At 39.7% G+C, this 24583-nt stretch overlaps 1 protein-coding gene across 2 annotated transcripts in view; it reads right to left on the reverse strand.

The window, feature by feature from the left end:
• The window catches only part of CENPP (centromere protein P), a 227334-nt gene that overhangs the window by 173911 nt on the left and 28840 nt on the right, over positions 1–24583 (reverse strand). For both annotated transcript variants that reach the window (XM_082694325.1, XM_082694326.1), the window contains exon 5: positions 1482–1578. In XM_082694325.1, coding sequence (XP_082550451.1) covers positions 1482–1578 — 97 coding nt within the window. The remainder of the gene's footprint in view (positions 1–1481; positions 1579–24583) is intronic.

Raw genomic sequence — 24583 nt, forward strand, 5'->3', positions numbered from 1 at the left:
AATAGTCAAAAGATGGAAACAAAGCAAGTATCCATCAACAGATGAATGGATAAACAAAATGAAGGCAACCCATTCAATGGAATATCATCCAGCCTTAAAAAGGAAGGCAATTCTTCACTGTGCAACACCTTGAGAATATTATGCTAAATGAAATAAACCAAACAAAAAACTTTGGTTTTATGATTCTGCTTTAATGAGATACCTAGAAATTCATAGAAACCGAAAATAGAATGGTGATCCCCAAGAGCTGGGGAAGGAGGTTATGAGAAGTTAATATTTAATGGGAACAGTTGCAGTTTGAGATGTAACCAAGTTCTGGAGATGAGTATCAGTGATGGCTGCATAACAGCATGATCAGCTCACGGAAGTACTCGATCCTCTACAGGATAAACACACCAATTATACTTCTACGCCCACCTTGAAAGCACCTAGGGGCAAATCAACTTCGGAAATAGGACTAGAACTCGGAATTCCCACAACCTACCCAAATGTATCAGTAAACCTCCATGTTCGATGGAGTTTTGCTACAACTGCCCGCATACTCCCGATCATGACTGTATTTTACCAGTTGTGACGCAAAGCCCTTTCACTGTTCTGGTGCAAGAGCACATGTCAGTGAGCAACAGTAAGAGAACTCCTCCAGGAGCCACAGGACAGGTACAGGCATGTTTCATTGTAAGGAAAGTTCTACGTCTGACAAATTTTATTAACTCAACCAAACAGAATGCAAATAATAACGGCAGTAGTGATAGCAGTAATAATAACAATAATATTAAGTTCAAACAAACAAGAGTTAGTACCAGTCAGAAAAACAACAGTCAGGACCTGGGGTTAGCCTTTTGAGATACTATATCAACTCTTTCAAAACTGGATTTTGTGTGGACCACTGCTGTCAAAACTGCTACCATCCAACTAAAAAGAATATGAGTGATTATAACGTAGTCCAATGTAATTCTAGTTATGCCAGAAAACAGAATAATAAGAAGTCTTTGAATGTTTCTGTTATCAGACTTAAGAAACATTATTATACCAGAATCAGGCTTTAATACTTAAAACTGAAATAGATGATAATTAAGAGACTCAAAATATAGAGTATGACTAGGAATTGAAGATTATAGTGCTAGGTGGTAAGCCCACTATGATAACACTCATTTTAGCATTTGTATTTTACTTCAAGTAACCCTAACAGATTAATTTTTCAAAATGTGAATAAAATAAATAAGAATATAACTATACCTCTTTCAAGATATCCCCTAATACAAACGACTCACTGGTTTGTACAAAAGCATTCCTCCTCATTTATTCCAAATAACTGCAAATTCCAGAAGCCAACGAAAATATTTTCTATTGTTTCAAAACTTTGAGGAAAAAAAGTTATATTAAACCCCCAAATTAATACCAGCTTCACTTTTCAGATATGTTTAAATTTAAACCAGCCTGACTTTTTGAATATGTTTAAATTTTAAAACTTCAGACCCTACCTTGAAGTGTTCAAATGTCCGCTTACGATATTCACACCACTCCACAAAAAAGTGTAGGCTTCGGAAAAACATCAGCAGATCTCTTCTTTCTTCTGCTCTGTAGGAATAGAAGATTTTATGATTCATAAATGTCATAAATGAGAGCCCCATCCTGGCATTTTTAATCGTACTGGTTTTTATATACCCTAAAGCTAAAAAAAGTACTTGATACACTTCTGTATTCTCAATTCTGAGTACGTGCCCCTGTGTGATTGCTAATGCTAATTTGCCCTTTGCCCCATCTTAAAATGTTTAAATCCTAAACAACATACCTCTCAAATACCCATCTGTCCTTGAATTTGTATTTGATGACCATGGCATATAATAAAAACTATTTCTGGCACAGCGCTTCAAAAACCCTTGGAATTCCTAAGTGACCAGTGTGTGTCTCTTATGCTAATGAAGTGACACATGGTGGCCCCTATATAGCCTAAGGATAGGGGCTGGTCACCACAAAGACTAACCACATGCTTAACAGGTTGGAACTTTGGGCCAACCAGACCTCCAGCAAGGACTGGAGGAGTTTCATCACATGGCACCTGAAGTGGGTCACCTTGTTCAGGACTTTGCCCTTAACCTGCAGGTATGCACTAAATCTGAGCAGTGTCAGGACTGATCTAATTACAGGACATTCTGAGGGGTGTCAGAGATTATTCTCTGAACAGTGACCTCACCACCACACTACACGACCTATTCCAAAGTGGCTAGAAATAATTTTTGTCCTATTGCCTATAAGCTCTCATGGAATTGATCTTAATGCTCCTAACACTATACCTATTGTTATATTGATACCCATAAAATAAGCAACTTGTAGGCAAGATGAGTGTATTCACTTAACTGGGCTTTCATTAAATGATCGTGGGAGTCGAGTTCCCATACTGCTCATCATGGAGTAATCACACTCCACCTCAACATTCCAAGTGAGAACATGGACATAATACACAAAGCAAATCCTGGAAGACTCTGAAACGTGGACAAGAGAAGGCAGGAATGGGTACAAAACTTCAGGAATTAAGGGAGGATTGGGTGATGAGTTCCTCGGCGTTTATTTTTGCCTCCCGTAGATAGATCCCAGTCTGGATGGTACAGCACACTGCGACTCAGAACTCCCAAAGGTTGGAGTAAAAAAGAAAACAGACAAAAAAGGTCCCAAGCAAAGATCATTCCCTCCAACCAGCAGGGGTTGTATAAAACGAAAGAGGAAGTACACTGCTCTTGGTAATGAATTTTCGGATTTAATACCAAAAGCTAAGGCAGCAAAACCAAAAACAAACAAGGGATCACATCAAACTAAAAGGCATCTGCACACCAAAGGAAACCATCCACAAAATGAAAATGACTGGGAAAAAAATATTGCAAATCATTTATCTGATTAGGGGTAGATAACCAAAATATATAGAGAACTCATAAAACTCGAATTGCTTCCCACAATCCCAGTGCAGCTTTCCACCCATGGGTCCTATCTCCATGTTTTAAATCACCTTTTTACACACACACACACACACACACACACACACACACACACACACACCCTCATAAAACTCAATAGCAAGAAACTATGATCACATTAAAAAATGGACAGAGGACCTGAATAGACATTTTTCCAGAGAAGACACACAAAAAGAGGCTCAACATCACATCTGGAGAAATGGAAGTCAAAACCACAACAAGAGATCACCTTACACCTATCAGAACAGCTCGTATAAAACAAGAACCAACCGGTGTTGGCAAGGATGTGGAGAAAAAGAAACCTGTACGCACTGTTGGTGCGCATGCAAACTGGTGCAATTAATAGGAATATAAATTGGTGTACTGTGTAAAAGAGTACAGAGGTTCCTCAAAAAATTAAAACTAGAACTACCACGTGACCCAGCAATTCTACTTCTGGGCATCTATCCAATAGAACTGAAAACACTAACTCAAAAAGTTAGCTGCACTTCCATGTTCACTGCAGCATTATTTACAATAGCCAAGACACAGAAACAATGTAACTGCCCACCAATGAAAGGAGAGATAAAGAAATTCTGGTATCTAAACACGATGGAATATTATTCAGCCATAAATAAGAAGGTAACCCTGTCATTTGCAACAGCATGATCAATCCTTAAGGACATTATGCCAAGGGAAATAAATCACACAGTAAAAGACAAATACTATATGATTTCACTTACATGTGAGATCTGAAAGAAACAAATTCACAGATTCATGGAATAGATTGGTGGTTGCCAGAGGGGAGGGGTGGGGAGTGGACAAATAAGTGAAGGTGGTCAAAAGGTAAAAACTTTCAGTTATAAAATAAATGAGGGGCACCTGAGTGGCTCAGGGGCTTAAGCCTCTGCCTTCAATTCAGGTCATGGTCTCAGGGTCCTGGGATCGAGCCCCGCATCATCGGGCTCTCTGCTCAGCAGGGAGCCTGCTTCCCCCTCTGCCTGCCTCTCTGCCTAATTGTGATCTCTCTCTCTCTGTCAAATAAATACATTAAAAAAAAAAAAAAAAACGAGCCTTGATGATCCAATATACAGCATGGTGACTACAGTTAATATTGCCATTATTATATATTTGGAAGTTGCTAAGAGTATAAACGTTAAAAGTTCTCTTCAGGGGGCACCTGGGTGGCTCAGTGGGTTAAGCCTCTGCCTTCGGCTCAGGTCATGATCCCAGGGTCCTGGGATTGAGCCCCACATCGGGCTCTCTGCTCTGTGGGGAGCCTGCTTCCTCCTCTCTGCCTGCCTCTCTGCCTACTTGTGATCTCTGTCTGTCAAATAAATAAATAAAATCTTTTAAAAAAAAAAAGTTCTCTTCAGAAAAAAAACTGTAAATACACATGGTGATAGATGTTCATCACTTTTTGCAATGATCATTTTACAATATATACATATACTGAATCATTGTGCTGTATACCTGAAATGAAGATAGTGTTTTATGTCAAATATCAGTTTAAAAAAAAAAATACAATGTTTGAAATCATGCAATTTAATCCAATGAACATAATGTTTGTAAGTTTGCTCTGTGATTTATTACTTAGCAGCATAAGCTTTCAAACATTAGGGAATAAAATTTTTGAAGCGGCTGAAGAGGAAGGCATGCAGAACAGAACCCTAATGCCCAAGAGGAGCTGTGCCCTCTTCCTCCCAACCAGGCAACTGGCTGTACTGACAGGAAGCAAAGGCAGCAAAGAAGCAGGAATCATGCTGCTGTTGGGAGACTACGGGAAGAGCTTTGTCAACTAGCCCCACCCAACACCAAGCAAAATGAGACATGAGGCGGCGCCATTCCCACTCTTCACCAGAATGGCTCCTGCAAATACAGGAAGCTGCTTTGTCAACTTTCTCCTTCCTACACGAAGTGACCCCAAGCACAGAGTGGGGAGAATCAGGGAGAAGGAATTTGGGAAAGGGATCCCTTTATATTTATGTATGAAGTCCTGAACAAAGTGGCCCTCACACAAAGCTGAACAGAAACAATAAAGCAAAAATATCAAGAACTGAATTATGGTGTAGAATACTGTCCAGAATTCAGAGTGGCCTCAGTGCAGTGGATGAGAAAGGCAAATCAAAATACAGCCCATAAACTATAACACCCCCTAAACTATAGCCCATAAAAGTGAGCCAGAATGTGCTTTTGAATAAAAGCATGTTGACAAGGACAACTGCAAAAATGGCAAAGTAGGGGTTATGGGGACAGTCTTTCCTCAGAAACAACAAAAACTACCACATGCCTGTCAGAATCACACTTAATAGGAAATTGGGAAGCCAGTAAAATGTTTACAGCAACCCAGCCAACACATAACCAGGAGAAAGGCCACTGAGCAGAGAAGGAAAATGTTGTAGTTTTTTAGCTTCTGTAGCCATGTCCACCACCTGAGCACAGTGGGTCTTTAAGATCACATTCTGCTTTCTCAATGGAACCCCATCCTGACCACAGTAGACTGGATCTTGTTCCCAAAGAACTGTGTTTCTCTTGTGTTCCCAACTGAGCTCCATTTGTTTTGATCTGTCTGTAAGATCCCTGAGGACTAATGGAAGGGGCCTGTTTTCTACGTAACTCATAACTTTCTTGAACACATGACTATGCAGAAGTTATTTCTCAAAGATACTGAGAGTCAAATGAATAAGCCAGTGCCAACTGGCACAAAATAACAATTCCGAGAAAAAACAGACATGTTGAAAGCCAAGGGAGGAAAAGGTATAGAGTGAGAATCTTTAGAAAATATTTGAAAGGAGTCCATATAAGAAGGAACTGGAAAACGATGTGAATGTATAGGGCAGGAAGTACGCTCAGAGAAGACCTGAGAAGACCACACACTTTCACCTCTGGCTGATGTTTAGGCTAAAGGCAAGAAGGGCAGGGAGGCAAAGGCAGTGCGGAAAGGCCTTGCTAAGTGCAAAAGGAATGTCCAATACGCAGCCAAAACACAGAGACAAGAGATAAAATATTTTTGCTTTTGTTGTTTTTTCTTTTTGTGCATAATATTCCAAATGTCCATACTCAACAGCCACCGCAAGAAATTAAGCATGCAAAGAAAAAATATAAAATGACCCAGATACAAAAAGGAAAAAGGTTAACAGTAACTGTCCTCATGGAAACAGACAATGGAACTACTACTACAGACTTGAAGTCAGTGTGTCTGAAATATGTTCAAAGAACTCAAGGATACCAAGAAAATAATATGTATGATAAGGAATACTAATAAAGACACATTAGAAAAAGGAAACAGAAATTTTGGAACCAAAAATTATAAAACTTGAAATGAAAAAGTCACTGAAGTGTTCGACAGATGTAAGCAGGCAGAACAATCCGCAAAAATGAACATATAGGCTGAATGAAATTATCCACTCTAAAAAACAGGGAGAAAAAGAATGAAGAAAAATACATGGAGTCTAAAAAACTATAGGATACCATCAAGTGTACCAACACTTGCACAGCTGGAGTCACAGGAGAGCTGCAGGAGAAAGAAGCTGAAAGTGTTTCTCAAGAAATAATGGTCTAATCCTCTTCAAATTGGATGAAAACTTTAGCATATCTGAGAAGCTCACAAACTATAAGGATAAACTCAAAGAGATGTACACCGAGGCACGTTGTACTCAAACTGTCAACACCAAAGACAGAATGACAAGAAAGCAACTCATTAGATAAGGAATCATGAGTAAAATTATTCACTGATTTATCATCAGCAACCATGGAAGCAAGAAGGCACTGAAAAGACATTAACATGCTAAAAGAGAAAGAGTTAACCAAAAATTATATGTCAAAACTATCCTTTAAGAATAAGGATAGGGGCGCCTGGGTGGCTCAGTGGGTTAAGCCGCTGTCTTTGGCTCGGGTCATGATCTCAGGGTCCTGGGATCGAGTCCCGCGTCGAGCTCTCTGCTCAGCAGGGAGCCTGCTTCCTCCCTCTCTCTGCCTGCCTCTTTGCCTACTTGTGATCTCTCTCTGTCAAATAAATAAATAAAATCTTAAAAAAAAAAAAAGAAGAAGAAGGATAAATCAAGACATTCTGATACTAAAAAGCCGAGGGAGTTCATGATTAATATACCTGACCTACAAGAAATGTTAAGGAAGGGACACCTGGGTGGCTCGGTTGGTTAAGCCACTGACTTCGGCTCAGGTCATGATCCTGGGCTCCTGGGATCGAGTCCCACATAGGGCTCCTTGCTCAGAAAGGAGCCTACTTCTCTCTCTGCCTCTGCCTGCTTGTGCACATGCTCTCTCTCTCTCCCTGACAAATAAATAAAAAAAATAAAATCTTAAAAAAAAAAAAAAAGAAATGTTAAGGGAATCCTTTAGGCTACAGTGAGAGAATACTGTAGAGTAACTCAAAGTCTTATGGAGAAATAACGAACACTGGTTACACAGATAAATAACAAAGGCAATACTACTATACTTTTGATTTATAATGCCTCTTTTTTTCCTATATGATTTATTTTTTTTAAAAGATTTTATTTATTTATTTGACAGAGAGATCACAAATAGGCAGAGAGACAGACAGAGAGAGAGATGAGGAGAAGCAGGCTCCCTGCTGAGCAGAGAGCCCCATGCGGGACTCGATCCCAGGCCCCTGGGATCATGACCTGAGCCGAAGGTAGAGGCTTAACCCACTGAGCCATCCAGGCGCCCCTCCTATATGATTTAAAAACAAATGCATAGAGCAATAATGTAAAATCTGTTAATGAGTATGCTATGTATAAAAATGTAACCTATGATAATAACAATATAAAAGAGAATGGAAAGAGATATAAGGGAACAGAGTTTTTGTATACCTTTGAAAGTAAGTTGATAGTATTTCATACTAGGTTGTTATAAGCCTAAGATGTTAATTGCAATCCTCAAGGGAGCCACGAAGACAACTAAAAACTACACAGATAAGACGGGAAAAGGGAATCAAAATGGAGCACTACAAGAATCAATTCAACAGGGCGCCTGGGTGGCTCAGTGGTTAAGCCGCTGCCTTCGGCTCGGGTCATGATCTCAGGGTCCTGGGATCGAGTCCCGCATCGGGCTCTCTGCTCGGCAGGGAGCCTGCTTCCTCCTCTCTCTCTCTGCCTGCCCCTCTGCCTACTTGTGATTTCTCTCTGTCAAATAAATAAATAAAATCTTTAAAAAAAAATAAAAAAATAAAAGAATCAATTCAACATAAAAGGACTTAATAATGGAGAAATAAAAATGACATGGTAAAAAGACAACAAAAAGCAAATGACAGAAGCACGTACTTCCTTGTTAGCAGTTACTTTTAAATGTAAATGGATTAAACTCCCCAACCAAAAGTCCAATTGTCAGAATGAATTTTTTAAAATTTGATGCATCTCTGTGCTGTCCGTAAGAAACTTACTTTAGAGACATATACACAAACATAGAGGTTAACAAATAAAAGACTGGAAAAAGATACTCCATGCAAATTACAACCAAAAGAGAGCTGGGTGGATACACTATCATCAGATGAAACAAAGTTTATTTTTTTTAAGATTTTATTTATTTATTTGAGAGAGAGAATGAGAGAGAGAGAGAGAGCATGACAGGAGAGAGGTCAGTGGGAGAGGCAGACTCTCTGTCGAGCAGGGAGCCCGATGCGGGACTCGATCCGGGGACCCCAGGATCATGACCCAAGCTGAAGGCAGTCACCCAACCAACTGAGCCACACAAGCGCCCCAGATGAAACAGAATTTAAATCAAAAATTGTTACAATATGCAAAGGATTACATTATATACTGATACAGGGGTCAACTCACCAAAAAGATACAACATATCTTATAAACATATATGCACCTAACAAAGGATCCCAAAATATATGAAGCATTATTTGATAGAATTCAAGGGAGAAATAAATTCAGTAACAGTTGGACATTTCAGGGCTCTATTTATAATAACAGATACAACTACACAGAAGATCAGTAAGAAAACAGAGGATCTAAACAACAGTATAAACCATTAGACTCAATAGACATAAAAAACATGCCACCCAACAACAGCATAATACATACTGTTCTCAAGTGCACATGAAACATTTTCCAGGACAGACCCTATGTTTGGTCACAGAATAAGCCTAGATATACTTTTAGAAGACAAAATTATACAAAATATCTTTCCAACCATAATAGCATAAAATTAGGAGTTGATAGGGAAAAATGAAAAATTCACTAATATGTGGAAATACTCTTAATCAGTGGGTCAAAGAATAACAACGGAAATTAGAATATAATTTGACACAAATGAAATGAAAACACAATCTAGCAAAACGCATAAAGAGCAAAAGCTGTGCAATGAAAAAAATAAACACCCAGTGTGAAATAATATCAACTGATTTTCAAAGGTATGCAAAAACTCTTTTTTAAAAAAAAAAAGAAGAGGGAAACCTGGGTGGCTCAGTGGGTTAAGCGTCTGCCTTCAGCTCAGGTCATGATCTCGGGGTCCTGGGATCAAGACCCACCTCGGGCTCTCTGCTCAGCAGGGAGCCTGCTTCCCCCCTCTCTCTATCTTTGCCTACTTGTGATCTCTCTGTCAAATAAATAGAATCTTAAAAAAAAGAAGAAGAAAAATCTCATCAATAACCTCACTTTATACTTAGGGAACTAGAAAAGAAGAGCAAACTGAACACAAAGCTGGCAGAAGGAAAGAAATAGTAAAGATTAAAATATATATAATGCAATCAAGAACAGAAAAATAAACAAAACCAAAATTTGGGTTTTGTTTTTTTTAAATTAACAAAACAGATAACCTTTTTAGCTAAGTGGACTAAGAAAAAAAGACAATTCAAAATTATTAAAATCAGAAATGAATGTGAGGGATATGATCAATGACCTTACAGAAATAAAAAGGATTATAGGAGAATGCCTAAACAATGTATGGCAACAAATTCAATAATCTGGATGGAATGTGCAAATTCTTAACAGTATACAAACTACAAAAATTGACTCAAGAAGAAATAGAAAATCTGAATATACTTATAACAAGTAAAGAGACTGAATCAATAATTAAAGTTTACTAGCAAAGAATGTCTAGGACCAGATGGTTTCACTACTGAACTCTCTCACACACTCAAGAAGAGGGCCGCCTGGGTGGCTCAGTGGGTTGGGGCCTCTGCCTTCAGCTCAGGTTGTGGTCCTGGGATCGAGCCCCACACCAGGTTATTTGCTCCCCAGAGGGCCTGCTTCCTCTTCTCCCTGCCTGCCTCTCTGCCTACTTGTGATCTCTGTCAAACAAATAAATAAAACCTAAAAACAAAACAAACAAACAAAAAAACCCACACACAGAAGAATTAACATCAATCATTCTCAGACTCTGAAAGAAAAGTAAAGAAAAAAAAAAAAAAAAGAATGAGGCCAGCACTATCCTGATAGAAAAGCCAGACAAAGATATCTCAAGAGAAGAAAATTATGAACTCACACCCTTAAGAATACAGGCAAATGTAATCACTTACATTTCTCTACAAGTGATAAAGCACGTAAAAATAAAACAACTCAATTTACAATACTATCCAGAAGAATAAAACACATAGGAATAAATCTACCCAAAGAAGCCCAAACTTATGCACTGAAAACTACAAAACATTACTGAAAGATTCTAAAGTAAGCCTGAAACTGCCCCTCCCCCTGCTTGTGTATACACACATGCTCACTCACTCTTTCTCCCCGTCATTCTCTCTCAATAAATAAATAAATTTTTTAAAAAAGAAATTAAGCCCAGATTAATGGGAAGACATCTGTGATGGTTAGGACACTTAACACTTAAGACAGAAATACACTTCGAAGTGGTCTACAGGTTCAATGCAATCCCTATCAAAATCACAATGGCCGGGGCGCCTGGGTGGCTCAGTGGGTTAAGCCACTGCCTTCAGCTCAGGTCATGATCCCAGGGTCCTGGGATCAAGTCCCGCATCGGGCTCTCTGCTCAGCGGGGAGCCTGCTTCCTCCTCTCTCTCTCTGCCTACCTCTCTGCCTACTTGTGATCTCTCTCTGTCAAATAAATAAATAAATTATTTTAAAAAAATTTTTTTTAAAAATCCCAATGGCCTTTTTTTGCACAAATAGAAAATCCAAGCTTAATATTCATATGGAATATTTATTTCATATTCAGAGACACTAAATATCCAAAACAATCTTGAAGAAGGAAAAAAAAACTGGAGGACTCATACTTCCCAATTTCAAAATATACTACAAATCAACAGTAATCAAAACAGTATGAAACGAATAAAAGCATAAATATTTGGATAACTGGAATAATATTAAGCCCTGAAATAAAATCAAAGACCCATGTTCAATTTGATGGGGTGCCAAGACCATTCGATGGGGGTAAGAACAGTTCCTTCAGAAACATGCAGGCACAAATGGACACTCAACTGCAAAAGAATGAAGTGGCACCCTTCCTTTTACACCATATGCAAAAATTAACTCAAAATGGATCAAAGGACTAAATACAGAACCTAAAAAATTCTCAAAAGAATGTATAGAAGCAAATATCTGACCTTGAATTTGAATATGATTTCTTAACTATGATGATAAAATGATGAATATCAAAATAAAAAATACTGTAAGCTTTATAAAAGTCAAACCTTTTGTGCATCAAAAGTTATTTATCAAGGTAATAAAAAGAAACTATGTGGTGGCATTCAGAAAACATATACCTGATAAGTGTCTGGCTCCCAGAATATATAAACAACTCTTTTTTTTTTTCTTTAAGATTTTGTATTTATTTATTTTTGTGAGAGAGAGGGAACATGAATAGTGGGAGGGGTAGAGGGAACCACAGACTCCCTGCCAAGCAGGGAGCCCTGTAGGACTCTATCCTAGGACCCTGGGATGATGATCCGAGCAGAAGGCAGACACTTAACCAACTGAGCCACCAAGGTGCTCTATATAAACAACTGTTAAAATTCAACATAAAAATAAAAAAACTGCTGAAACAACCCATCATGAACATTGTTGAAAGAAATGTAAAAACAGAAATTATCAACAAAGAAATAACAGATAAAAAAGGGGATAATTTAAAACTGAAAAATACAATAATTTACTTTTTACTTTTTTTCTTAAAGATTTTATTTATTTGAGAGAGAGAGAGAACACAAGTTGAGGGGGAGGGGTAGAGGGAGAGAGAGAAGCAGGCTCCCCAATGAGCAGTGAGCTCAATGTGGGGCTCCATCCCAGGACCTTGAGATCATGACCTGAGCTGAAGGCAGATACTTCATCTACTGAGCCACCCAGGTGCCCCCAAAATAGAATAATTTAAATACAAATCTCACCAACTTAGTTCCATAGCAGGAAGGAGGTGGAAGAGAAAAGAATCTGGGAGCTGAAAGATAAAGCAACAGAAATTATCCAGTATCAACAGAGAATACATGAGGGGGAAATGAAGAGTTCTTCAGGAAATTGTGAAATAATAACAAAAGATTTAACCTTCATGTCATCAGTCTCAGAAGGAACAAGGAAAAGTGCCTAGGGCTAGAAATGAGTGAATAATTCCCAAATATGATAAAAAACAAAAAAAAAAAACAAAAACTATGCCTACAGAGTCATACAGATGTCTAAACCCAGACAAATGACAAGCAAATTTCTGAAAACTAAAAACAAAGCCAGGCACCTGGGTGGCTCAGTGGGTTAAGCCACTGCCTTCAGCTCAGGTCATAATCCCAAGGTCCTGGGATCGAGTCCCACATCGGGCTCCTTGCTCAGCAGGAAGCCTGCTTCCTCCTCTCTCTCTCTGCCTGCCTCTCTGCCTACATGTAATCTCTGTCAAATAAATAAATAAAATCTTTAAAAAAAAACACACACAAAGCAAAGAAGAAAAAATAGATTATATTTCTCACCAAAAACCAAAGGGGCCAGTAACAAGTGGCACTACATTTCACACATGCTTAAAGGAAAGGATTGCCCAACTAAAATTCTATATCCAGAGAAAATCATCTTTCAGACTGGAAATAAAGATTCTCACATAAGAAAATTAGGATAATTTGTTACCAGAGACGACATTCGCATAATTTCCTTTAGCTCCTTGAACATATTTAAAATAGCTGATTTAAAGTCATTGGCAGGGGCACCTGGGTGGCTCAGTTGGTTGAGCGACTGCCTTCGGCTCAGGTCATGATCCAAGACTTCCAGGATCGAGTTCTGCATTGGGCTCCCAGCTCCTTGGGGAGTCGGCTTCTCCCTCTGACCTTCTCCTCTCTCATGCTCTCTCTCACTCATTCTGCCTCAAATAAATAAATAAAATCTTTAGGGGCGCCTGGGTGGCTCAGTGGGTTAAGCCGCTGCCTTCGGCTCAGGTCATGATCCCAGGGTCCTGGGATCGAGCCCCGCATCGGGCTCTCTGCTCAGCAGGGAGCCTGCTTCCTCCTCTCTCTCTGCCTGCCTCTCTGCCTGCTTGTGATCTCTGTCAGATAAATAAATAAATAAATCTTTTAAAATAAATAAATAAATAAATAGAATGAAATCTTTAAAAAAAAATAAAGTCCTTGGCAAGTAAGTCCAGGGATGTCTGGGTGCCTCAGCGGGCTGGGCATCAGACTCCTGATTTCAACCTGGGTCATGATCTCGGGATCCTGGGATTGAGCCCCAGGTCCGGCTCTATGCTCAGCAGGGAGTTGGCTTAGGATTCTTTTTCTCTCCCTCTAGCCCCTCCCAAATAAATAAATCTTTAAAAAATTATCTTCTCGGGGCGCCTGGGTGGCTCAGTGGGTTGGGCTGCTGCCTTTGGCTCGGGTCATGATCTCAGGGTCCTGGGATCGAGCCCCGCATCGGGCTCTCTGCTCCGCAGGGAGCCTGCTTCCCTCTCTCTCTCTCTCTCTGCCTGCCTCTCTGCCTACTTGTGATCTCTGTCTGTCAAATAAATAAATAAAATCTTTAAAAAAAAAATTATCTTCTCTCCCTCTGCCCCTCGACCCCCCATGCCCCCACTCATGCTCCCTCTCCTTAAAATACATAAATAAATAAATAATAAAATCTCTGGCAGTCCAACAACTGAATTTCCTCAGGGACAGTTTCTATTGATTAGTTGCTTTTTACCCCATAAGAAAGGCCATACTTTCTTGTTTTGCATGTCTTGTAATTTTTTTTGAAAACTGAACATTTTAAACAATACAGTGTGGTAATTCTGAAATCAGATTCCCCCTCTCTCCAAAGCTTGCTGTGCTTTTTGCTCTTTTTGTCTGTTCAGTGACTTTCCTGAACGAATCTACAGTTTATAGTCTGCTGTATGGCTACACAAGCCTCCACTCAGTTAGCTGACATGTGACCAAGATTCACCTAAACGCCTAGAACCTGCGTGTCACGGGGTCTCTGTGTGCTGGAGCACACCTTCGGCACTCAGAGAGGCAAACGACAATACTCCCTTGGCCTTCACTGGTCACTTCAGCAGAATCTCACCCTCAGCCAGGAGTGAGAACAGTAGTCAGGGCCATCTCAGATGTCCCCTGAGTATGAAGATGACCCAACACATGGACCTTCTAGATTCGCAGGAATGTGTCAGGGCTTTCCAAGTCCTTAGGGTGATCCCATTCTCCAGCTTTCCCTTTTAAGGTTTGAACCTAACCTATTAATTCCCCCAGCTGTTGTGTACCACCTCAGGCAGTCATGAAGTTTAGAAATTGTCCCCATGTAGCTTCAACAAATGTTCCCAGAGAAAACGCTTTCACACTGGACGAGCTCTACCTCAACGTTCAGTAAATGCAACCTTGCAAGTGAGCTCCTTCAGGGCCCTAACAGTTAGTTCAGCAGGAAGGAATTTCTGAAGGAATCTGAACCATTCGGCTCCCCCTGGTGGCTGCTGGCTTGCTGGCTGCACTGTAATCGCAGGCTACCATGGTGCTGGTAAGGGAGAACTGAAAACAGCACTGAAGAAAGTACTTACCAATGTTCTGCTGTTTTTCCTAAATAAATGCTCCCTAGATTGTTGCAAGACTTCAGTTCATTTCGTAAGTTCTGAAAAATCTGACACCTTTGGCCAGTTTTCTTGTTGCTTTTATGGAGGACAGAATTTTCAAGTGTACTTACTCCACGAGTTTCATAGACATCTATGCCCTGGATTTTAAAAAGGACTCAAAAAGGGCTCTGTATTGACCATGTGGTTTCTGTATTCTGAAGCTTTAACATCCGGGGCCTTACCGACCCTGGAGGAACTGTCCCGCTCAAGGTTACAAGGTTGCTTGTGAGCATGCTTTTCTTTTCCTTTTATTTATTTATTTATTTTTTTTTTTTTTTAGATTTCATTTATTTATTTGGCAGAGGGAGAGATTACAAGTAGGCAGAGAGGCAGGCAGAGAGAGAGTGGAAAGCAGGCTCCCTGCTGAGCAGAGAGCCCAGTGCGGGTCTGGATCCCAGGACCCTGAGATCATGACCTGAGCCAAAGACACAGGTTTAACCCACTGAGCCACCCAGGCACCCGTTCTCTTTTCTCTTTTAAGTAGGCTCCACACCAGTGTTCAGCATGGAGCCCAATGCTGGGCTTGAACTCACTACCCTGAGATCAAGACCCGAGCCAAAACCAAGAGTCAGCCACCCAACCAACTGAGCCACTCAGGTGCCTCAAGCATGCTTTTCAAACACATTCCAACCAGTCCAGAGCCCAGAGCCCACAACCCATCATCTCCTTTATTAAGCTTCTAAAATTCTGGCTGCCATCCACCTATCTTAATTACCCAGGATCAGGTACTAGACAACCAAGGACAACCTCCATGCCCCAAAGCATCCTGAAATTATTCAAACTAGTCAAGCCTAAGCTTATTCCCCTTGCCTCACCTGTTCCTTTCCTCAAAAACCTCTATAATAATCCCCCTCTCCCTCTGCCTCCAGACCCATGCCAGTCAGTGCTTCTCCCAGTGGCCCCCAGTAACATGGTGAGCTCCTGCTGTTAGGAACTGTAACAAACTATCTTTACTTTCTTTCCTTTTTTTTTTTTTTTAAGATTTTTATTTATTTGACAGAGAGAGCACAAGCAAGGGGAGCAGCAGGCAGAAAGAGAGGAAGCAGCAGACTCCCTGCTGAGGAAGGAGCCTGATGTGGGCTTGATCCCAGGGCCTTAAGATCATGACCTGACATGATCTCAGGGTCCTGGGATCGAGCCCCGCATCAGCAGAGAGCCTGCTTCCTCCTCTCTCTGCCTGCCTCTCTGCCTACTTGTGATATAGCTCTGTCAAATAAATAAATAAAATCTTTAAAAAAAAAAAAAATCATGACCTGAGCCAAAGGCAAATGCTTAACCAACTGAGCCACCCAGGTATCCCACAAACTATCTTTTCAATGGCAACTATCTCTTGATCAGCTGGCCTTACCATACTCAGATAACAACCTATTAAAATAGGCTCCCATGCACTTATTTTTAACTTTTCTGTATTAGCCATGCAGTACACAGAAGCTCAGATGTATATATCAAATGTAAGCTGTTGGTTCCTGTACATAGCAAAAGGACTACCTCAGTGTATATTAACAGCAGTGGTGAGGTTTATTTCCTCCATTCTTGGTCCCATAACTAGTGATGAACTCACTGGGACTGCTTCTCAGGGAGACCTCACCAAACTGGTCCTCATGGCATCTAGAGTTATACAATAGTGCTTTCTCTACAGAGGTGACCAATGTGCAGCAGCTCGTGATCACTCAACAAAAGGCGCTGTGAAACCATTCTGAATTTCGTCTCAGTGAGCTTATCAGAACGTAGAATGACAACTCCATGAGGGCTTCTGTGTAATTCAGCACCACAAGTAACTGAACTATGATTCCTGTTCATTCAGCGTACCTGTACAATGACTAATCTGAGCAGCTTCTTTCCAAACCCCTCCCATTTATGGCTTTTTATGATGTTCTGTACTTTTTCCCTCCTTTCCCCAAAGAGAGTGCTTTTCCGAAAAACAAAACAAAAAACAAAAACCCAGCATCTGACACACAGAATTCATTCTTGAGGAATTTCTGTAACTAGATCAGTTGAGTATATTGTAAATAGTAGTGGGCATGTATACTTAGCGAAGGAGTTTAGGAATCTGTGCTACAAGTAATACCAGACAATAAGCGATCTGTCAGATGAAGTAATTCCATATGCAGTGGGTGGCCCTGGGGGGATAGAGTTTTGTAGATCCAGTTTTGCTGAGGCAGTCTCCAAATACCAGCAATCAATCTGTGTTATAAAGGAAACCTAAATCACGAATGTTCTTCTAATAGCTCTATTGTTCTAATTCAAGTAAATTCTACTATTTCTCAGAAAATTTTATCCTTAATTTTGGGAATGAGCAAAACATTGTAAATAATTTCTTCCAGTTTGTTCATTTTGTAGATTAAAAAAAAGAGCTCCACAGTGTTTAAATATCTTTCCTAATCCAGTGGCATTAGTCATTAGTTTAAGGAAAAACACAATGAAATATGTTATATGAATATATACTGTCCTTACTGTATTTATAATTTGTCCTAGAGATTAGATCTACATCTCAGTGATTATAAGGCAAAACACGGTACATTTTTTAGAATACCTAGAGGTGATAACAACTGTGTCTAGGATGCGTTAAGGGAGGCCAGCTCCCTGACCTACTCTGTGTCACCCTCTCCAGGAAGCCTTCCCTGCCCATGCTAACTAAATTAGATGCCTTTCCCTCACCTTGCACACCCCCTATCTCCCATCCTCTTTTATGTTTCCCGTACCACTTCTCTCTCTCTAAAGGATTACCTACTTTATGTATTAGTCTTGTTTATTGTCTGTTCCCATAGTAGAAAATAAGCTCACGTGGGCAAAGATGTTGTGTTCTTTTCACTGCTACATATCAAGCAATACAGCAATTTTGCCACTTAGTAAATATGCACTTTCATTCCCAGGGTCCTTATATCAATATTTACCACCCTGTAGTAATTCTGCTTATTCACTAGACTGTCCGCTTCAAGAAGTCAGGAACTATGTATCTTGTTCAGCATTATATTTTTAGAGACTAATATGTCACAAGTATATAACATGCATTTAATACAGATGTATTTATGTTTAAATTTATACACTTAAGCAGGAGAAGTATATTTTGAGCATGAAAAATCTTTTTCTGCTAGAATAGAAGGATGTGTTCAAAAATATGATGAGAGAGGGGCACCTGGGGCTCATCTGCCTTCAGTTCAGGTCATGATCCCAGGGTCTGGGATAGAGCCTCATGTCAGGCTCTCTGCTCAGCAGGGAGCCCATTTCTCCCTGTCCCTCTGCCTGCCCCTATTCCTGCTTGTGTGTGCACTTGCATGTGCTGTCAAATAAATAAAATCTTTTTTTTTTTTTTAAATTTTACTCATTTGACAGAGAGAGAAATAGCGAGAAAGGGGACACAAGCAGGGGGAGTGGGAGAGAGAGAAGCAGGCTTCCCACTGACCAGGGAGCCCAATACAGAGCTCAATCTCAGAACCCTGGGATCATGACCTCAACCAAAGGCAAACTACTTAACCGCTGAGCCACCCAGGTGCCCCAAATAAATAAAATCTTTAAAAAAAAATTATGATGAGGGAGTATCACATGGATTCAGGAGCCAACATGAAGAAGTTCCCACTGGGCAGTCGAAAATAATTTAAGCACCAAAATAAATAAAGAAAGAGTGAGAAATTATTAATATTTAAAGAATAAGAATGAATGAAACAATAAACAGATATGTACACATAAACACATATACAGTGGCAAAAGGAAATCAAATTCTTAAGCACAAGACACAGCATCTATTGAGATAAGTGGAGGAAGAGCTAGACTTGAAATACCATTTTGCAACCATCACAACATAGAGTGATCACACAAGATCACCAGGAGATGATGCTAAATCTAGGCAGAAATTTTAATGAAGAGTAGTATTGGCATGGTCAAAAAATATTTCCCCGCGGACTGCCTATTATTGCAAGAGAGGGCAAAAACCCAAAAACAAAACCAATGGCAATCCAGTGGAGAGTGAGGCAATAGTATGACTCCATCAATCTACAGCCACCTATACGGACAGGAGCTGAGAAGCACAGAAAATCAGCAGGGCAGTATTTGGCTTTGACAAAAAGTCAAAGATGAAATAAGCAACATTCTATTGGGGGGTAGGAAAGACAGAAGAACTGTATTTTGTAAAGACGGCAAAGTAATAAAAGGCAAAGAAAAGCTCTGGAACTGTTCCAAATTAAAGGAATCTAGAAAGTCAATTAAATGCAATACTTGGAACCACACTGGATCATGGAACACAGGGGAAAAGAAAATGTAAAAAAGGACATCATTAGATCAACTAACAAGTGGGATACAGATGGCAAATTAGATAAAAGTATTATATCAACGTCAATTTATGGAGTCAGTTGCTGCGCTATGAATATACGAGGTACTATCACTATTCTCAGAAATATATGCCAAGTATTTAGGAGAACAGAGCCAGGACACATACAATGTGCTCTAAAAGGTTCCATCAGTAGTAGCAACAGAAATGGTAAAAATCTGGGTGACTATGACAAAACTAGTATTCTTCTCTTAAGTTCTTTAAATCATGTATGATAACCAAAAGTAAAAAAAAAAAACCTTAACACTAGTGATGGGGTTTTCAATGCATACATATGAATATAATTCCTATGAAAATCACAACATATAGCACAGAGAGAAAGGGATGAATATGGCTACAAGGCTTCCAGATTGTACCAAATCTAACCAGACTGTTGAAAGTTAGGTTATATATGCTGCAATCCCATGGCAGCCAATAAAACAGACAAAGAACCCAGATATGGCCAAAAAGTCATTAGATAAAATTAAAATGGGATAGTAAGACATATTTAAATGATCCAAAAGAAATCAGGAAATGGGAACTGAGGAACAAGCAAGCAAACAAAAAAAAAAACAGACACAGAAAATGAAGATGCTAACAGAACAGGTGCATTAATGCATAGCTACGTAAGTATCTATTTGACAGGAAACACTGGAGATTAACTGTTCAATCCTACTCTGGTATCTATTACTAATATCTTTTTACGATCTGAAAGAAGAAATTACTTTCCGAAGAATATTGGCCTATAAAAAGCAGCAGTTGCTTCATTACAGCATACAGGCCAAAGTGACATATTTTAATCTCCATCAAATAAAGGAGCAAAAATAAGCTCTTAATCATGTGACGAGGAAAGAAGCCAAGAAAAAGAATCTTAAAAATGCAACAGCCTAAGTTTAAACACACACAGACTACAAGCACTAGACACCCAGAGAGAGGGACAGAAGACAGTCTGACCTGATACATTAATTAAACACAGAATTTTATTTAAAAGTAGAGTGTCACAATCCCTCACCCCCATCTACATCTCCACGAAGGACACACCATTACAGCACACAGAGTTTTCCACTATAGAAAGACATTGTGTATGTGTTGGCTCTTACAATCCTAAGAGTGATTTTAATTTATCTATTTTTCCCAAGCATAGTCCAAACTTCACTAAATGTTAAACAGATGTTACGGATTTCTTTCACAAAATGTTGGCAGTGACACATTTCAATTTGAAGTCAGAAAAGTAAAATAATTCCAAATGTCTTTTTCTTAAGGATAAAGCAAAACATAAAGAGAAATGTAGAATAAAAATTCTAAAGTTTTACTAGGTCTAAAATCAGATGAATATCAGAGGTTAATTATTCACTAAAATATTAGTCACTCTCATATATTGCTGGTGGGAATGCAACTTGGTATGATCACTTTGGTAAACACTATGCTAGTTTATAATAAATCTAAACATACTGTAGTCATATGACCCACTATCCCACTTCTGATTATCTACCCTAGAGAAAAAACTTACCATCACAAAAAAACCTCTACAGAATGTTCACAGCAGCTCTATTCAAAATCATCAAAAACTGGAAATAACCCAAATGTCCTCCAGTGGATGAACTAAACATGCTAGTATCAGCACAGGAAATATTACTCAGAAATGAAAAGATGGATGGATCTCAATTCACTTAGTTTATGCTAAGTCAGGAAGCCAATCTCTATGTAATTTCATTTATTTGACATTTTGTAAGAGGCACAAAACCCTAGTGATGATCATAGCAGGTTTTGTGGCGGAGTGGGGAATGGGTTGTGACCATATAGGGATAATACGCAGGATTTCTGTGCTGTTGGAGCTGTTCAGTAACCTCGTTGTTGTGGTAAGCACACAGAAACCATCCAATCTGAACAACACAGAAGGAAAAGATTGGGGAAAAAAAAAAGAAGACCAGAGCCTCAGAGACACATGGGACAATGCCAGAAAGTTTTATATTCATGTAATCAGAGACCCAGAAGCAAAGAAGAAATTTATATATTCATGTAATATGTAAAAAAAATATAGCAAAAATAATCCAATTACAAAAAATTATTTAAAAATATTCAGGGTCGCCTGGGTGGTTCAGTGAGTTAAGGGTATGCCTTCAGCTCAGGTCATGATCCCAGGGTTCTGGGACTGAGCCTTGTGTGGGGCTCACTACTCAGCAGGGAGTCTCCTTTTCCCTCTGCCCCTGCCCCTTCCCCTTGCTCGCTCGCTCGCTCCCTCCTCCTTTCTCTCTCAAATAAATGAATAATAATAAAAAAAAAAAAACTTAAAAAAAGAAAGGGTAAAACAGACACAGGAGATGAAGAGACAATGTGTCCATTATTCTGGAATGAGAATTAGAAAAAAAAAAAAAAAAACGAAAAAAAAAATCAGGAAAGAGCTTGGCTTCTACTTGGGATGTAAAGAACTAGAGAAGACCATCTTTACCTAACACCAAGCAAATTTAAATAATCTGTAAGTCATAACCTTCCTTAAGTCCATTAGAGACCCCAAATCACAAGGCAACCAAATAAGATTTTTTTCCCTCAAAGGAAAGACATGACACAAAACTGTTTACTCTTGGGTAAACTTAGGGGAAGAAAGCAGCCCCCATACAAGTAGGTAACAAGAAATCAGCTAAAATTTCAACAAATTCTTAGGGACAAATGTGGGATAGAGTGTGCTTTTGGAACAGATAGGAACCCGAGACACAAAAGGACACCACCAAAAAAACCAGGGTCCTGTCAGTGGCACAGGCATGAGGAGGTGCCAGCACTGCTGGGGAAGAAAATGAAGCCAGAACGCTTTTCTGATGGGAACCCAAACCCCTGAGCCACTGAAAAAAGAGGCAACAAAGCAATGGAAGAAAAAAATCCCTTGCTTCTAAGGGAGAAGCAGAAGTTGACTTTGGTAGAGGGACAGAAAACACTCCTGTTATCAAGACAAAGGTCCATTGCTTCAGGAAGAGGGGCAGTGGCAAAACTGCCTGTTCCATGGAAGGGGCAGGAAACCCACTGGGCCCAGGGTCCTACACCATTACCAAGCGTTCACCTGTTAACCCTGCTGGGAGGAACAAGACCAACCTCAGATCCAGGCTAGCTTTGGCTGTACTGGGGAGGAGGAACAGGAACACTGGGGAGCCCACACCATGAGGTGCAGGATTGCCGAATACTGAGGACGGACCATGAAGATACAGAACTCCCATTACTCCCACCACATGCAGGGCACAAGTAACGAGCATCCACAACTGCTACCAGGGGAGTGTCAAGAGTGTGCAGAAAGCTGAGTGGATCAGGGACACTGAGGAGAACCCTCCGGTTCCCAAAACCCCATTCTAAGCATAAGAAACAACTGAACTTGAATTTGAATCCACAGCTGCAAGAATTTGAAACCTGTGGTGATGTGAAGCCTGAAGATAAGGAAAACAATAAAAATCTCAAACACAGCTCAGTGGCTGATGACCTTGAATTAACCCCATCCTAACAGGATGATAAAAGAAACGTGCTCACTTCAGCATAAACACTTTGCTTGAGTCTCTACCGATTTTCCATAGATAAAATCCATCATTCAATTAAAAAAAAAGATGACACACAAAAATTCAGGAAAGACTCCAGAATCAGCATAATCAGGTTCAAAGATGACTTAGATGTTGGCACTATCAGACAGGAACATTAAAATAACCATGATTAAAAGTCACAGACAGGGATGCCTGGGTAGCTCAGGTTAAGTGTCTGCCTTCAGCTCAGGTCATGATCCCAGGGTCCTGGAATCGAGCCCCATGTCTGGCTCCCTGCTCAGAAGGGAGTCTGCTTCTCCCTCTCCCCTGCTCATGCTCTCTCTTTAATAAATAGAATCTTGGGGCACCTGTGTGATTCAGTGGGTTAGGCCTCTGCCTTCGGCTCAGGTCATGATCTCTCAGGGTCCTGGGATCGAGCCCCGCACTGGGCTCTCTGCTCAATCGGGAGCCTGCTTCCCCCTCTCTTTCTGCCTGTTTCTCTGCCTACTTGTGATCCCTCTCTAACAAATAAATAAATAAAATCTTTTTAAAAATAAATAAACATAAATATAAATAAACAGAATATATTTTTTAAAATAAATAAAAATAAGTCACAGAAACAGAAATAAGAATGGAGGGTACCAGGGGCTGAGTGGAGGGGAAGATGGGAAGTGACTGTTTGATGCATACTGATTCTCAATTTTACAAGATGAAAGGGTTATGAAGATAGATCTTGGTGTACACAGTTAAATACATTCTGACATATTTAATAGTACTGAACTATACTCTTAAAAATGGTAAGTTTTGGGTGGCTCAGTCGGTTAAGCCGCTGCCTTCGGCTCATATCATGATCCCAGGGTCCTGGGATTGAGTTCCACACTGGGCTCCTTGCTCGGCAGGGAGCCTGCTTCTCTCTTCACCTCTGCCTGCTACTCTGCCTACTTGTGTGCACTTTCTCTCTGACAAACAAATAAATAAATAAAATCTTTTTTAAAAAATGGTTAAGTCGGGGCACCTGGGTGGCTCAGTGGGTTAAGCCGCTGCCTTCGGCTCAGGTCATGATCCCAGGGTCCTGGGATCGAGCCCTGCATCAGGCTCTCTGCTCAGCGGGGAGCCTGCTTCCCTTCCTCTCTCTCTCTGCCTACTTGTGATCTCTGTCTGTCAAATAAATCAATAAAACCTTAAAAAATATATAAATAAATAAATAATAAAAAATGGTTAAGTCTTACATTATACATATATTTTACCACAATTTTTAAAATGAGGGAAAAAAAGATATAGGACAGTCTTGTATCCTGAATGTAGTGGTGGTTTCACAACACTACAGAGGTGATAAAATTGCACAGAACACAAGCACATAAGTGCTTATAAAACTGGAAAATCTGAAAAAGGTCTGGATTTTACTTATATCAATTTTCTGGATATGAGAGTATATTTTACTGATATAAGATGTTATCACTGTCAGAGGCTGGATGAAGGGTATATAGAATCTCCTTGTATACTGGTTTATTTACAACTCCCTCTGAATCCATAATTCTTTCAAAATTAAAACTTTAAAAATATGTGTTAACAAGAGATGAAAAAACATTGATAACAGTAATTATCAAAGGTGTACAGCTGGTTAATTACACTATTATTTGTACATATGTGTGTGTGTATATATATATGAACCTCCAAAATGAAACACTTAAGAAAAAAGTAGCTATGATTAACATATTAAAAGATCTAGTGGAAAAGTTATACAAATTCATAAATGGGGAATGTCAGTAGAGAGAAAGAAAGAAATTAAGAATCCAATGAAAGTGGTATAAATGAAAACATGACATTAGAGGTGAAGAATTCCTTCAGTGGGCTCG

Source organism: Mustela nivalis (genome assembly GCF_964662115.1).
Source record: "Mustela nivalis genome assembly, chromosome: 13".
Taxonomy (NCBI): Eukaryota; Metazoa; Chordata; class Mammalia; order Carnivora; family Mustelidae; genus Mustela; species Mustela nivalis.